This window comes from Castor canadensis, chromosome 6 (genome assembly GCF_047511655.1).
Source record: "Castor canadensis chromosome 6, mCasCan1.hap1v2, whole genome shotgun sequence".
Classification (NCBI taxonomy): domain Eukaryota; kingdom Metazoa; phylum Chordata; class Mammalia; order Rodentia; family Castoridae; genus Castor; species Castor canadensis.
Window position 1 is genome coordinate 61199444 of NC_133391.1, and position 13373 is coordinate 61212816.

Sequence of the window (13373 nt, forward strand, 5' to 3'; positions counted from 1 at the left end):
CCCTTTATTTTGGTTTCTGTTCATTGGAGCTCATGCCTTTATTAAAGGCAGAGCAATTAAGTGCTTTTGCCATTGGCTTTCTAAATGTAGTCAGCAATGTCTGGGCCATAGACCAGACCTCAGTGAATGCTATGAATATTCCTCACAACAGATTATTAATTTTCTGAACAAAGATTTTGATAAACAAATAAGAGGCCTGTCAAGGAATGATATGAAATAGTTTAGAATAGAGAAAACTCCTCAGGTTTCACACCACTCACCAGATTCTGCCTAAGTAAGCAGAAGAACTTCTGTGGAGAAGACAGAATTTTAATCTATTTTATGAAAACCCCAAATTGATTTACTTCTCATGAGCTGGAAAGAATGTGCTCTGATAACCTTGCTAATTATCAGGTATTTGTCACAACTTCCTTCCACTGCTTTTGCATCACTATCATCCTTCTGCAAGCATAGTGACATCCCATCATTTCTGTACTGCTATAAATCATTCCATGCTGCCAGATTAAACTGAGGAGATGAGGTTCAAGAAAATGACTCAAAGGGTAAATATTAGCAGGAGGGTAATAGAAGCCAGGATTTCTTTTACAAAGAGACACATTTGAGTTGGGCATGGTGGCTCAAGCCTGTCATCATAACCACTCCAAGAAGCAGAAATCAGAAGGATCATGGTTCAAGGCCAGCCCGAGGCAAAAGATTCAAGAGACCCCTGGGTATGGTAGCACGCACTTGTCATCCTAGCTACGTGGGCAGGAACAAATAGGAGCATCACAGTCCATGCTGGCTAAGGCAAAAAACGAGACCCTATCTCAAAAATAACCAACACAAAAAGGGCTGGTGGAGTAGCTCAAGTGTTCGAGCACCCACTTAGCAACTGCAAGGCCCTGAGTTCAAATCCCAGTACTGAAAAGAGACATATCTGAGTGCATGTTTATGCTTATCTGTGTCATACCAGTGTTTGTACTTTGGGTAGACCCCAGAGCAGTTTAGTATTTATTAACCACACGAGCAGCTTGCTCACTTGTCAGTGTGTTTGCCTGACTCTATGAGTAAGGTCTTACCAGGGAAGACCTTAGCATTGACAGCTTAACTCCTGTAAGGACAGTTTTTCCTGAGTTTTCTGAACTGACAGATAATAACAACTGCTTTCCCTCTCCCAGAGGGTTACTGTAAAGATTAAAGTAGATAATGGATTCTAAAACACTTTGAAAAGTGAAGAATGCCATGGAAGCATAAGAGACAATTACATATTTTCTCTTATAACATTTGGCTTAATTAAGCCTGTGTTTTCAAGGCTTACAAAAACACATTTACACTTGCCTGTGGGGAGATAAAGACAAGAAAGGAGGAGTTCTTGAAGGAGTATTCTATGATGAATACTACAAGGGAATAATTGTTTGGGAATTGATGTGTCCCAGCAGCTCTGTGAGTTTTGTTCCTGTGACAACAAGCAGTGGGAACCCAGCAGCCAAATCTCTATGTTCTGTTTTAAAAAGTGTGAAAATGTCACTCAAAAGTTTTGGCCCCATGCCTCATACGCTGACCTCACTAACCAAGGAAGAAAGTAATGACCAGGCAGTCTCTTTATTTGTTTCAGACCCTACCAATGCGGCCACTGCTCCCAGTCCTTTTCCCAACCTTCAGAGCTGAGGAACCACGTGGTCACTCACTCCAGTGACCGGCCTTTCAAGTGTGGCTACTGCGGGCGTGCCTTTGCTGGGGCTACCACCCTCAACAACCACATTCGAACCCACACTGGAGAAAAGCCCTTCAAGTAAGTCTGTCCTTTTTCTCTTAGCCTTTTTTTTGTGTGGGTATAGCACTGCCCAGCTTGACCCAGATGGTGGAGAAGGATACTTTTTAAAAGGATCTCTTGGTTTAGTGGCTGGCATTTGGAAAATGGGGTCAGGAAACCTATATCCTGGTCCTGGCTCAAAATTTTACAACCTTGGACATGAGACAATCTTTCTTGGTCTGTTTTCTCAACAGTAAAATGAGGAGGGATAAGTAAATAAGTTGAATATTCTTTCCAGTTCCTGAGAATCTGCATCTAAATTTTATCTAGGAACCCTATGGAGCTCTTATGGCCACCAGCAAACTCTATGGCCATGATGAAAGGTGGCCATAAATTTAGGACATCTGACTATACCTCTTTTGGAGAACTTGAACCCATCAGATTCTGGTGGACTCTTTCTAATTTTTTTCCTATATGTTGAAGAGTTTGAATCTATTATAGTAGCAAGCTTATGACTTTTCACTGTATACCATGTTGATGAAAAAACAAAATCAAAACCAAACACATCACACATTGATTTTTTTTTTTTTTTGAGGATTTAGGGAATGTGGGAAGAGACAGAACTGAATTCTAAGGTCTTCAGCAAGAAAGGATACTTGAGCAAGAGAGTATCTTTCAAGATATAGCCTAGTCATCAAAACAGCAGACATTTGAATCATGCAATATGGTCTGTTCCTTCATCTGTTTATTCATTTGTTCGTGCATTCAACAATATGTGTCCATTCATTCATTCATTAGTGAGCACCTACTTTTATGTCAGGTACCCTGCTATGCACAAGAGATACAAAAGTGAATAGGACTCAGTCCCCTTCTACCCCAACTTTGAAGACCAAGTAGTCTAAGGGAAAGCCCAACTAATGAACAAGTAGTACAACCCAGTGTGAAAAGTACAACAATAAGACATACACATTCAATGCTTGAGGGGATGGAGTCATCAATGCAGTGTAGAAGATGATGGTTAAGATGTGTTTTGAAGGACAGGTATTTCAGGTAGCTCTATAGCATGTGGAAAGGTTTGGGAGGATGGGAGCTAGCGTGCATACATGTCAGTGGTCTCAGAGCAGCTTTTACTATCTGTTTGGTAAGCTGTTTTCCTTTTAGCACTCTTCCATCTCTTTTATTCATGTGCCATACTGTCTTTCCCTGTTTCAGAAGGAAAGTTAAAAGGGCATCAATGGTTAGTATAGTTTGCCTTCTGTAGGACAAGATCAAGCAAGAAAGAAATGATTGAGGCACTAGGAGACAAATACCCTTGCTTAGTCTCAGCCAAGTAGTCTTTCCAGAGTCTTATGAGCCCTGACTTTCCCTCTGGACCTGCTCCTAGGACACACTGCTGTGCTCATCCTGAGTCCAGCTGCAGCTTGGGGCAGCAGAGTCCTGTTGGTCTGTTACTGCCTGCCTCAGTTGTCTGCCAGCAAAGGGGGAGCTCATAAAAGGCTTCCATCTTTGTTCACCTCCCAAAGAATTAGTTACCTCTCTTCATCATTCTTAATTATTTTGCATAATGGTTAACTGATGGTATTAATAGTAAAAATAGTGATAATTTTTGTCTCTGTGCATGGGTGCAATTTTTTCATTAAATAAAATGCTTCTGGCTAAGGGGAAAGAAAGGTGCCTAAAATTTGTCTACAATATGGTAGCCTAGCTGTGCTCTTGGAGGCTACAGTAGCCTAAAAAGGGCCCCTTTCTCTTATCCACCCTGAGGAGACATATGGCTTGCTCCAGTTTTAGGAGTTCCCTGCCACTGGTGTTTGTGTCCATTCTAGTGGACTTTTCACCCTCAAGCCCATCTTCCTGGGGGCCTCACAGATTCTGGCTTCTCCATTGCTCTGGAGGTAGCAGGTGACAATGGCACTTTTCTTGTGCCTTTGAGCAAAAGAGCTACTCAAAAAAGACTAAGGATCTTCCTGGTCTCATGTATTAGAGAGAGTGGGCAGCTAGATGGATACAGTGCCAGGGATCAGATTGATTTTTATCTTGTTGTGTAAATAGATTTTAGTAATTAATTGAAGAGGTTTCAGGGTTAAAATAGGAAATAGATTTCTATTAATGTTAAGGTGTTACTTGTGTGTAACCTCGTTGACGCCACTCAATTTTTTTCTTTAACATCGTGTTTTTGTCATGTTTCCAATAGAGCTGCCATCTTAACTTTAATCCATCAGATTAATATTTGAAAGGCTTTAGTGATTGCATTCCCACCTTCTTTCCAACACTATATTTTGTGACCATATCTAATTTCATCTGGGAAAAACAAACAAACAAAGAAAAACAAAAAACAACAAGCAGAATTGTTGAATTAGATTCTGTGTTCATGCTTTAGTTCCTTCTACTCCTGCATTTATCAAGATAGCCACGTGCTATGCTTTTTTGGTTTTTACATTATTCAAATAGATACTGCCAGGAGAGAGCTGAGTGTGTGCTTATTTTGAAAATGCAAGGCTTAAACATCTTTTAGGAGATGGGAAGTTAAATCCTTTAGTGTATACAACCAGGTCTTTCGGGATTCAACTGTCCCAAGGGAGTTTTGGGAATCTTCCAACTATAGCTCATGGATGTCCAACCCGTGGACATTTGTAAATATTATGAAGATACCCTTTTACAAGCTTATAAAACAAACATCCAGGAAAACTTTGTTGCAGATTAGCCAATAAAAAAGGTTTCGTCACAACAGTTAATTTTACTACTTCAACTAATGGGTATTGGCTTAAACAACATTGCAGAGAGAAGCATCTTGTAAAGATGCACAACCCTTAACTGTACGCCTGGGGCAACTTCCAAGTGGATGACCCAAATGGCTCAGTTCTCAAATTGTCACCCCCCCCACACCCTGCCCCCCAAGCACTTAGAAGGCCTTCACAGGATTCTCAGGGTGAGTTGAGACTGAGTCTGTCATGTCAGGGAAAAGCCCTTTCCAAGTTTGAAAATCTGTTGAGAAGTGGGTTTTGAAGGCAGGTCAAGATTATTGGCACCCAGAGAAGGCTGGAGATTTGTCATTAAGAGGTCAGAAGTTATTCCAGGATTTGCCTCACAATATGATTAACTGGAGTCTGACTGAAAGAACTCAAGTCCCAAGTTCAAGGTAGATCATGGACCTGTTCACAACTAACCTAAACTGTACACTTAGATTATCTAAGGTGAAGGAGAACATCAGAAAACTGAAGAAAGGATCATATCGAACAAAGGTCTTGTCTTTTAGTTTGTTCTGTGAGACTGGAAGTCATGGAGAAGAAGGAGCAAAAGCAAGAGCAAGGCCTTTTTTTTTTTTTTTAACAGCAATGACAGTGCTTTATTGCAGAAAGGAGGGAGGGAGGGAGGGAAGTTGGCAGGCTAAAAACTGTTCTTCCAGTGAGGACCCTTTCTCCCGGTCTATTACTAAGCAGAGTCTCTCAGGGGTTCAGGTGGGGTACTCTGCTCTGCCTGGGAGGCTCTGTGTGAGCTGCTTGGTGCCTGACTTCTGAGCTGGGAAGCTGCACAAACAGGCCAGGATTTCCTAAGAGGCCTTCATCATCCTTTTTATAGAAGCAAGGGAAAATATTCACCACTATGTTTTTGCCTCCAGTAAAGGGGGTTTGGCTCAGTTTAAAAAAAAAAGTCAAAGGAAATTCCAAAGGATGTCGAATATTTGAACAAGATTTAGACAAAAATCAAAGAAAACCTGAAGTGCAAATCAGTAATTATGCATTGAGCACATCACATGTATAAAGCTCTGTGCAATTTGGCCCAGTTCAAGAAGTATTTTGTGTCATGTTACAGATGCACAGAAAGCATGTGTAACAGAACTTTATGTGGTTTTGTTAAGCTCCCAGTACATATAATCCACAGTTGTCACAGATAAGTGAAGAAGGATCTCAGACTGAACAGGAAATCAAGTCCAGTTAAGACTCTCATACTGTAGAAGGTTGGAGACTTTCTTTTTGCTGAAATACTGGAAGACTTTTCACTTGCATGTTCTTGTGACATCCCATCCAAGGCTGTGACATCAGCTCCTATGCTAAAGGAAGGCACAGAACAGATCCTGTGTGCAAGAGTGTTCCTTTCCTTCTGGCTCATCCCTTGCAACTTTCTTTCCTGCTTTTTCTTCTGCTATATCCTAGGAAGTCCAGGATTAGAGGTAGATTCTGTGCCCTATCATGTCTGAGATTGTAATTCAGAGTTAATTCAATGCCAATGCAACTGAAGTCCAGCTGCGACCTCCCAGAACCAGTTGAGTTGCTTGAATTAAGTCAGTTTTTTCTGATGACTTTCATGAAGGTGTGAAAACATTTTGTGGCAATTTCCCTAACCTTTAAGATGCTGAGTACAAAGCCAAGGCCCTGGAACCAGTGTAAAGATCAGTTAGAGATGAATCAACTTGGGTTGTAACACATTTGTACATGAAAGCAATGCTAGGAATCTCTCTGTATAGCTATCCTTAACTCAACTAGCAAAAATGCTTTGTCTTTCTTATTATGCTTATGTCTTCTCTTCAGCAAAATTAGAGATAAGGGTAGAACAGGTTCTGCCTGGAAGCAAGGGGGGGTGGGGAGGAGACTGTGGGGGCAGGAGGCAGGGGGAGAAATGACCCAAACAATGTATGCACATGTGACTAAATGAATAATAAAAAACAAACAAACAAACAAACAAAAAGGTCCTTTTCTTATTTTTTTAAAAATATTTTTATATCTAGCTGTCTTCACCTCTTCAAATATACAAATTATATTCATATAATTTCCAGACCACATTGGTATTATTTCTAGTAGCCCTCTTTCCTCAAGAAAAGGAAGTTCCCAGGAAAAGGATCTCAATTCATGTCTATGTGTTGTTGGTTTTCTTTCTCACAGTTGATGGGAGGGTGCTACCAGACATGATTTTTCAGGAATGATCATCTCACTCACCCTGTAGGCCAGAAGAATTTCCTGACTATAAATTTCTCGATGCATGCAGATATCTGTGAGACATTTAGGCAGATAGTTGAGAAAGCGTCAACTCTCCTCTTAATGTCTCCATTCGATGCGGATATTTAAATGTTGCATGTAGACATATGCTTCTGCCTTATATGGAGCACCACACTTCCCACTTAGGAATTCTTCACATTCTAATAGCCAAGATTAGAAGGGCAGAAGCATGGCCCTGGTAAATCGTCATTCCTCACAATTGTTCAAACTGTTTTGCTGTCTTTGAAATTGATTCTTGAGCTTCAAAATTAAAAAGAAGGAATATAGTAATTTGGGAGTTTGTCAAGTAGTGAAAGGTAGTATATTTTGACATACCAATCCAGTAACTAATCTGTTTTCTAATAAACAATCAGCTGCTCACTATCCTGTCATCAGCACTCTCAGAGCTCTGGAGAGGGGATGAGCTGCCCGTGGACGTTAATGAATACACCAAAAATCATTAGGTGATCAATACTTCTGAGTTATTTCCATTGAGCTGATAGGTCTGATACATTAAAGCTGACATTATACATTTGTCAAGATCACAGTGCAGTTTTTAACAGTGAGCAGGCTGCTCAAAATATTCCCTGAAAGACAATCAAAGAAATGCAACTTCTTCACTCTGCCATGGTCTGCTGACACAGGAGCCTGGAAGATTCAAGCATGTAGGCCAGCTCCAGCCTTGTAGCACTCCCAAACACACGCGCACCCCCAACCTGGACGATTGGCTCTTTTTATGTGAGATGCTAGCCACTTTCATGGCTTACTAAACAGGAGAAAGTGAGGAACGCTCACCTAACAAGAGGCTTCCTCATTTGTCAGAGGGCAGTGGGGAGTTTCTCCTGTTGTTTTTTGCCACTGGCCCCCAGAGTGTGGGGAGCTGAGAACTGGAGATTGCAATATTTAAAAGAGGGGAACTGTCTGCAACTCCTCTCGGTTATCTTTTCCTTCAAAGGTTTGAGAAGAGGACTTTAAAGGGAATGGCAAAGGTGGCTACTGGGCCCTGACCCATTCCTGGCTAATGCTCCATGTCTCCCAAACGAGTAAAGAGGTGACAGGGCAGTCGCTGTGCCTAGCTTGCTGCCACTATTCATCTGTGTAGGTGTGAACACACATATAGTCACAGTCAGCCAGGAACTACAACCATCACAGAAATACGGGAGCTCCCACCAGACTGTGTAAGTGTGCTCTGTTTCTAGAGTGAGTAGCCATAGGAAATAGGGCTGGGCCCAGAGGCTCTAGATCACAATCTCCTTTTTCCCTTTCCTTTTTAGGAGGAGAAAAAGTAGTCTTAAAGTGTGAAGCCTGTTTTTTTTCCTCAGACACACTGGCCTGTAATTATGTACGTTATTTCCACTGTACTTCTGTAGGGTTAACATCTTAAACAATTCAAACACCCGTTGATTGCCCAGTTTTTCTGAGTCTCCTCACCATGGCACAAATCCTAGTTTTAAGAATTGTTTTAAGCCTGCATTTTGGTTGGGCTGTGACTCTGTAACTGGCTTTTGCCAAAAAAGCAGCCACGCATGCCCACCTGCTTCAGTCACTGCACACTAATGTTCTTAACTGCTTCCCTGCTTTCCAAAGTCCGCTCTTTGGCTGTCGGGCTGAGGGGAGTGGATTTCTGGGTTTTAAATTAGCAGCAGGTGAAATTCTATTTGTCATCAATTTCTCTTTGGGGTTACAGAGCAGAAAACTGCAGACAAGCTGCTGCTTTGATGGCTCACTCCTAAAAATCTCTTTTTGTTCTTTATCTATTTGAACTGACAGTGATCAGAGCTACAGCAGGACAGGGCTCTCTGGAGAAATCACCTTCCCCCTGCCTATTGACAGATCCCTCTGTTCTGCATCAGACAGGCTTTGTCCCATCACAGGCATCCAGGCCTTGGAAGGAGCCACCAATTAAACCTCTTGAGCCAGTAAAATCTGAAGCCACTTTGGAGTGTCTGTTCTGATTAGGCAGGATGAGAGAAAGCCCATCACCCTTGCAGGCCCCGCTCCCTGGTCTCAATTTTCTCTCTTGCCTCCACCAGGTGCGAGAGGTGTGAGAGGAGCTTCACGCAGGCCACCCAGCTGAGCCGACACCAGAGGATGCCGAATGAGTGCAAGCCAATAACCGAGAGCCCAGAATCAATCGAAGTGGATTAACTGATTGACTGGTTGGAATTAAACTGCAAGGAAAGTCATGATTAAATGTCACGGACATTTAAGCAAAACCAAAGATTTCCTCTGAGCAACTTTCAATCAGTCCCAGAAAACCAAAAGCAGTAATAAAATAAGTAAGATGTTAAGAGATATTGATCCTGGCGTGGAAGTCAAACCAGGAAAGAGATTATTTATTTATGACTAGGGAAGAGACTGATCTTGTGGACAACTAGCCTAGGATGGCTAACACTTCCAATCCCACCCATGTATTTGCTTTGTCTCTAAAAAGCTTTTTTAAATTCTTATTTAATACCAAAGGGAGGAATTGAGTGGGTTCTTCTGCCCACAGTTGTGACTAAGAACACGCAGGGACTTGGTTCTCGTTGCACCTTTTTTTCATAGCATGTTTCAAGGGGACCTATTGTACAGCCTTCTTCCTGCCGTGTTGGTTTCGCCTGGCCACCGTGGGCTGCTCCAGTGGGGACCGGGGACCGTGGAAGCAGAAGCTAGAGCCTGGCTCAGGCAGTGCCATCTGCAGCCCTAGAGATCCTTATGGTCTCACTTTTCGTGCACTTTCACGCAGCTCCTTCCATCCACCAGCCTGATCTCCATGAAGGAAAGCCGGGAAGAGGAAGAAGAAGACAGTTTGAGTTTCCAAATGCAAAGGAGAAAGTGGGGGACTTCCTTTCTCCGTCAGGATTTCAAAAACATGTAAAATGTACGGAGCTTCATAATACAGTATATTGTTCTGAAGCAGCTAGTTGAGAAAATTTTTGTTTTCAATACCATTTTAGCTTAAAAATGAAAACAGAAATAAAGTTCTTTGGTCTGAGGCTGAATATAAGGTATTAGACTTCCAGTAATTTTTTTGGTTGTTTCTATGCAAGTGGTGACTATGTGAGCAAGGGTAACCTAAGCAGTTTCAGGCCAGGTTGCTTCGTCCTCCTTCCTCCTGCAGGTAAAACCTGGGAGGCTCCTTTCCCCATTGCCAAGTGTGGCAGAGCATTTGTGCAGAAACAGGTGAAAACAGACAAGGAAACATGTAAGCAGGAGCCATGGGAGGGTTTGGAGGGTTGGGGTTAGGGCAGATGGTCCAGGAGCAACTACATCTATCAATAGGAATTCCCTTTTCCTCTCTCAAGATTGATTAAAACCAAAAGAGACAGAATTATGTACATAGCTTCTTTGTTTGAGTGCTTGGAAATCGAGTTTAAGTTCAGCTGGCCTTTTGGTGGTTCAACAACAGTGCTCAACTTTGGGTCATATTCCCTGGAAATGCTGCTGTGTTGGGAAGAAATGATGGTGCCATAGCTCTTGGTCCATCAGCTCCAGCAGCAGTTCAGAGGCTATCTACCTCGTGGTCAGTTTAGATGAAAGCAAATGGTTTATTTAGAGTGTTTTCTAATAACAATTTCTGTCTGTGGATGGGTTACCTGATAGCTGGGCACAGCATTTTTGAACAATCCTGTTGCTTCTTTAAAGAAAAAAAAAAAGGAAGGAAACTGTATGATTTAGTTCACTCTATCATCATGTATTTGGTTCTCCAAAATCTTTCTCCTCTCTCAATTTTGCTTCTCTAAACCTTAGCAGCCTACTGCCACAATTATAACAGGATAAGTTCTCATTGACTGCATTTGTAGTTACGATAACCAGTAAGACTGTGGGCCACAAAGAGAAACTTGGTTAATCTTGACCTCTGTGGCTCAATGTCAAGTCCTTCACCTAGAATCATTCCCCAGTTCTTGTTGGCTCCTTGTCAGGGAAGTAGAAAGTAATCTATGTGGCACTATAACTGTTGCCGATTGAAAGTTATTTTCTCTGGTAGGTAGGAATGCATTCTGATTTTACAGTTCTGTGCCCCAAGTGACAGAGACATTTGTCAACAATGTGTCACTGGGAAGGGTGGAAAGAATGTGTAGACATATTGACCTGAAACCTGCAGAAAATGACGGATCGGCTGCACAAGAAGAAATGATTCCATACATTAAGGCTGAGACATTTGTTTGAACTTCTTGAAAATGGTAATAAGGGACTCATCTGTATGTCTCTATGGCTTTTTCAGTGAGAAAAATCAGCTAGGCCATTTGTTTCATTCCTCGGTTGAATGACTATAAGGCAGCCCCCTTGGTTCTCGTGGGCTGCACGTGTGAGAACAAGAAGCCTTTACTCCTCCCTTGATGTTTGGCAGTTTCTGTAACAATGATGTCTGCCACCCTGATGGCTTTGCTAACTGGTCCTAACCTCCCCCTGTGCAGGGAAGTAACCTCTACCAAAAGATTCTTCTAGCAGTCTCTATTTGAGCATGTTTCTTTCCTCTATTGTTAAGAAAATGTTTTCATGTATATATTCCACCAATTTTGGTCAGGAAATATTTTCTATTTAGCAAACAGAAAATTGGACACTCCTAATTTCCAGGCATTTGAGAAGATTCAGTTTTCGCATTTCTGAGCCCTTGGGAGCCTCCAGCTGATCTGCCTGGGCCGTCTGTCCATAGACAGGTCTGCACCCGGAGTCCCGGAGCAGGTGCGAGAGCATTTGGGTCCCAAACGCCTTTGATCAATGTACATTCTGGGGAGGGACTTCTCCTCGAAACCTCCCAATGGCAGAAAAGCTTTTGATTTTCTATTAAGAATGGACACATATCCCCCAGGACACAAAAAGTGGGTAGTGGAAACTAGTCATAAAGATTTGCCAGTTTTCTCTATTAGCAGTGTCCTGACTAATAATGATATAAAGAGAATAAAAGCTCTGAACCACTGAGGAAAGAGGACATCTAAGATAAGAAATGTGGACTGCTAGAACTGAATCGGGCTGGGGGCATGGCTCAAGGTGTACAGCACCTGCCTAGCAAGCAAAAGGCCCTGAGTTCAAACCCCAGTACTACCAAAAGGATGGAATCGGGGTTCGGCTTTTGAAGCAATCCTTCCTTACTCTTTTCTGTGAAGGGGGACAGAAGAATTTTTTTTCCAGAATAAGACTTTCCATCCTAGCATATTCTGATTTGTTTAGCTAAGAGTCTAAGCCCAAGGACAGTTCCAGAAAAAACTCATAGTGCAGGGAGACCCCATCTCCAAAATAACCAAAGCAAAATGGACTGGAGGTGTGGCTCAAGCAGTAGAGTGCTTTATAAGTGTGAAGACCTGAGTTCTGAGGCTCCTGTCTCACCAAGAAAAAAAAAATCGTAGTGCAGGAGGACGATGGTGCTGACCATCACATTTCTAGAAAGATCTCAGCAACCTAAAGAAAGCTAAATATTTTCCCCAGGAAATGTGCATTAATTGTTTTTCAGATAAGTTTTTCATTCTGGGTTTATCTTTATCTTTAAAAATTCCTTTTTTCAGGGGTAATATGTTTTTACAAAGTTATTGTGTGGGTAATTAAAGTTATAAGTCTTAATCTTTTATAATTTGGTTCTATTAGTACGTTTTTACTGATTGTTCATTCAAGTTTAGTCTTCTTGGGAAACTGCACATAACAGAAAAAAATGATGATACTGCTTCTGTCCTGTTCTGTTTTTGAGTTGTATATTAGAAGAACTTCATTCATTTGCCAGTGCATCTGTTTTTCCACCAATTGGTTCATTATTTCATTCATTTATTCAGCAGACGTTTACTGAACTCCTGTTTTGCATTAAGATCTCATTGTAGGAGCTCACCAAAAGCAACATTATTTAAGCAACTATTGTTGAGAAAATAATTTTCTCCTCCTAAGTTGCCAGCTAGTGGCACAGGTGTTTTTAGTCTTTGCAACCACTGTCTCAGTGAAGTCACAGAGATTGCTCGCTCCAACTGGGAGAAGCTGAGAGATACAAACTCAGCCAGATCCCATAGAGGAGCGTATTTCAAAACACATCAAATGTACAGCTTTGGGTATCCCTAGCTGCTGATTCCCAGCAGTGATGTCGACGGACCAGGATTAGGGCCAGTATCTTAGGTTTTGATGGGAACTCCTAGATCCTTAAGGGGTTAGAGGTGCCTCATTAGTGACAAGCCTTGGCAATGTAGCCCCTCTCCTCAGTGTGTGGGTGGGGGGCTCTCAGAGGTGAGGACTCCCAAGCAGTCTTCTTCAAAGTCTATCTCACTGCTCAGGTGCTTCAGGGAGCATATCAGAAGGGACATGCAGCGACAGTTTTAAAATAGTAGTTGTTTGGTTAGGTTTAATGTTTTAATCTGTCAGACTCCTGATGTGTTAAGATTGGAGGACCTTCCTCTTCAACGGCACCACTCTCTGAGGCCCCAGGACTCTGGTGCATCTTTGCAAAACTAATTGCTAGTAATAGTTATTACAATTCATGTAAGAAACTAATATTTAATTGCTTTTCATAGTACAAATAGCATCATTACTTACTATAAATGATTGCACTAATTTAAAAAATTAAATGTAAATATTTGTTGAGTTGTTTCAAATGGAATGTGTGGAGCATCTCATAAAATGGGCACTGCCAGAACAAAGTAGGGCGGGGGCCGCACACCAGCAGCCTATGTTTACGAGCAAGTCCGTTGCTTTTCTATTAAGGTTACACG

The 13373-nt window shown here is 41.8% G+C and overlaps 1 protein-coding gene across 2 annotated transcripts in view; it reads left to right on the forward strand.

Moving 5' to 3' along the window:
- Prdm6 (PR/SET domain 6) overlaps nucleotides 1-12128 on the forward strand; it is a 101414-nt gene extending 89286 nt beyond the window's left edge. For both annotated transcript variants that reach the window (XM_020176306.2, XM_074076568.1), the window contains 2 exons: nucleotides 1595-1771; nucleotides 8739-12128. In XM_020176306.2, coding sequence (XP_020031895.2) covers nucleotides 1595-1771; nucleotides 8739-8853 — 292 coding nt within the window. In that variant the 3' untranslated portion in view covers nucleotides 8854-12128. The remainder of the gene's footprint in view (nucleotides 1-1594; nucleotides 1772-8738) is intronic.
- Nucleotides 12129-13373: the final 1245 nt, after the last annotated feature.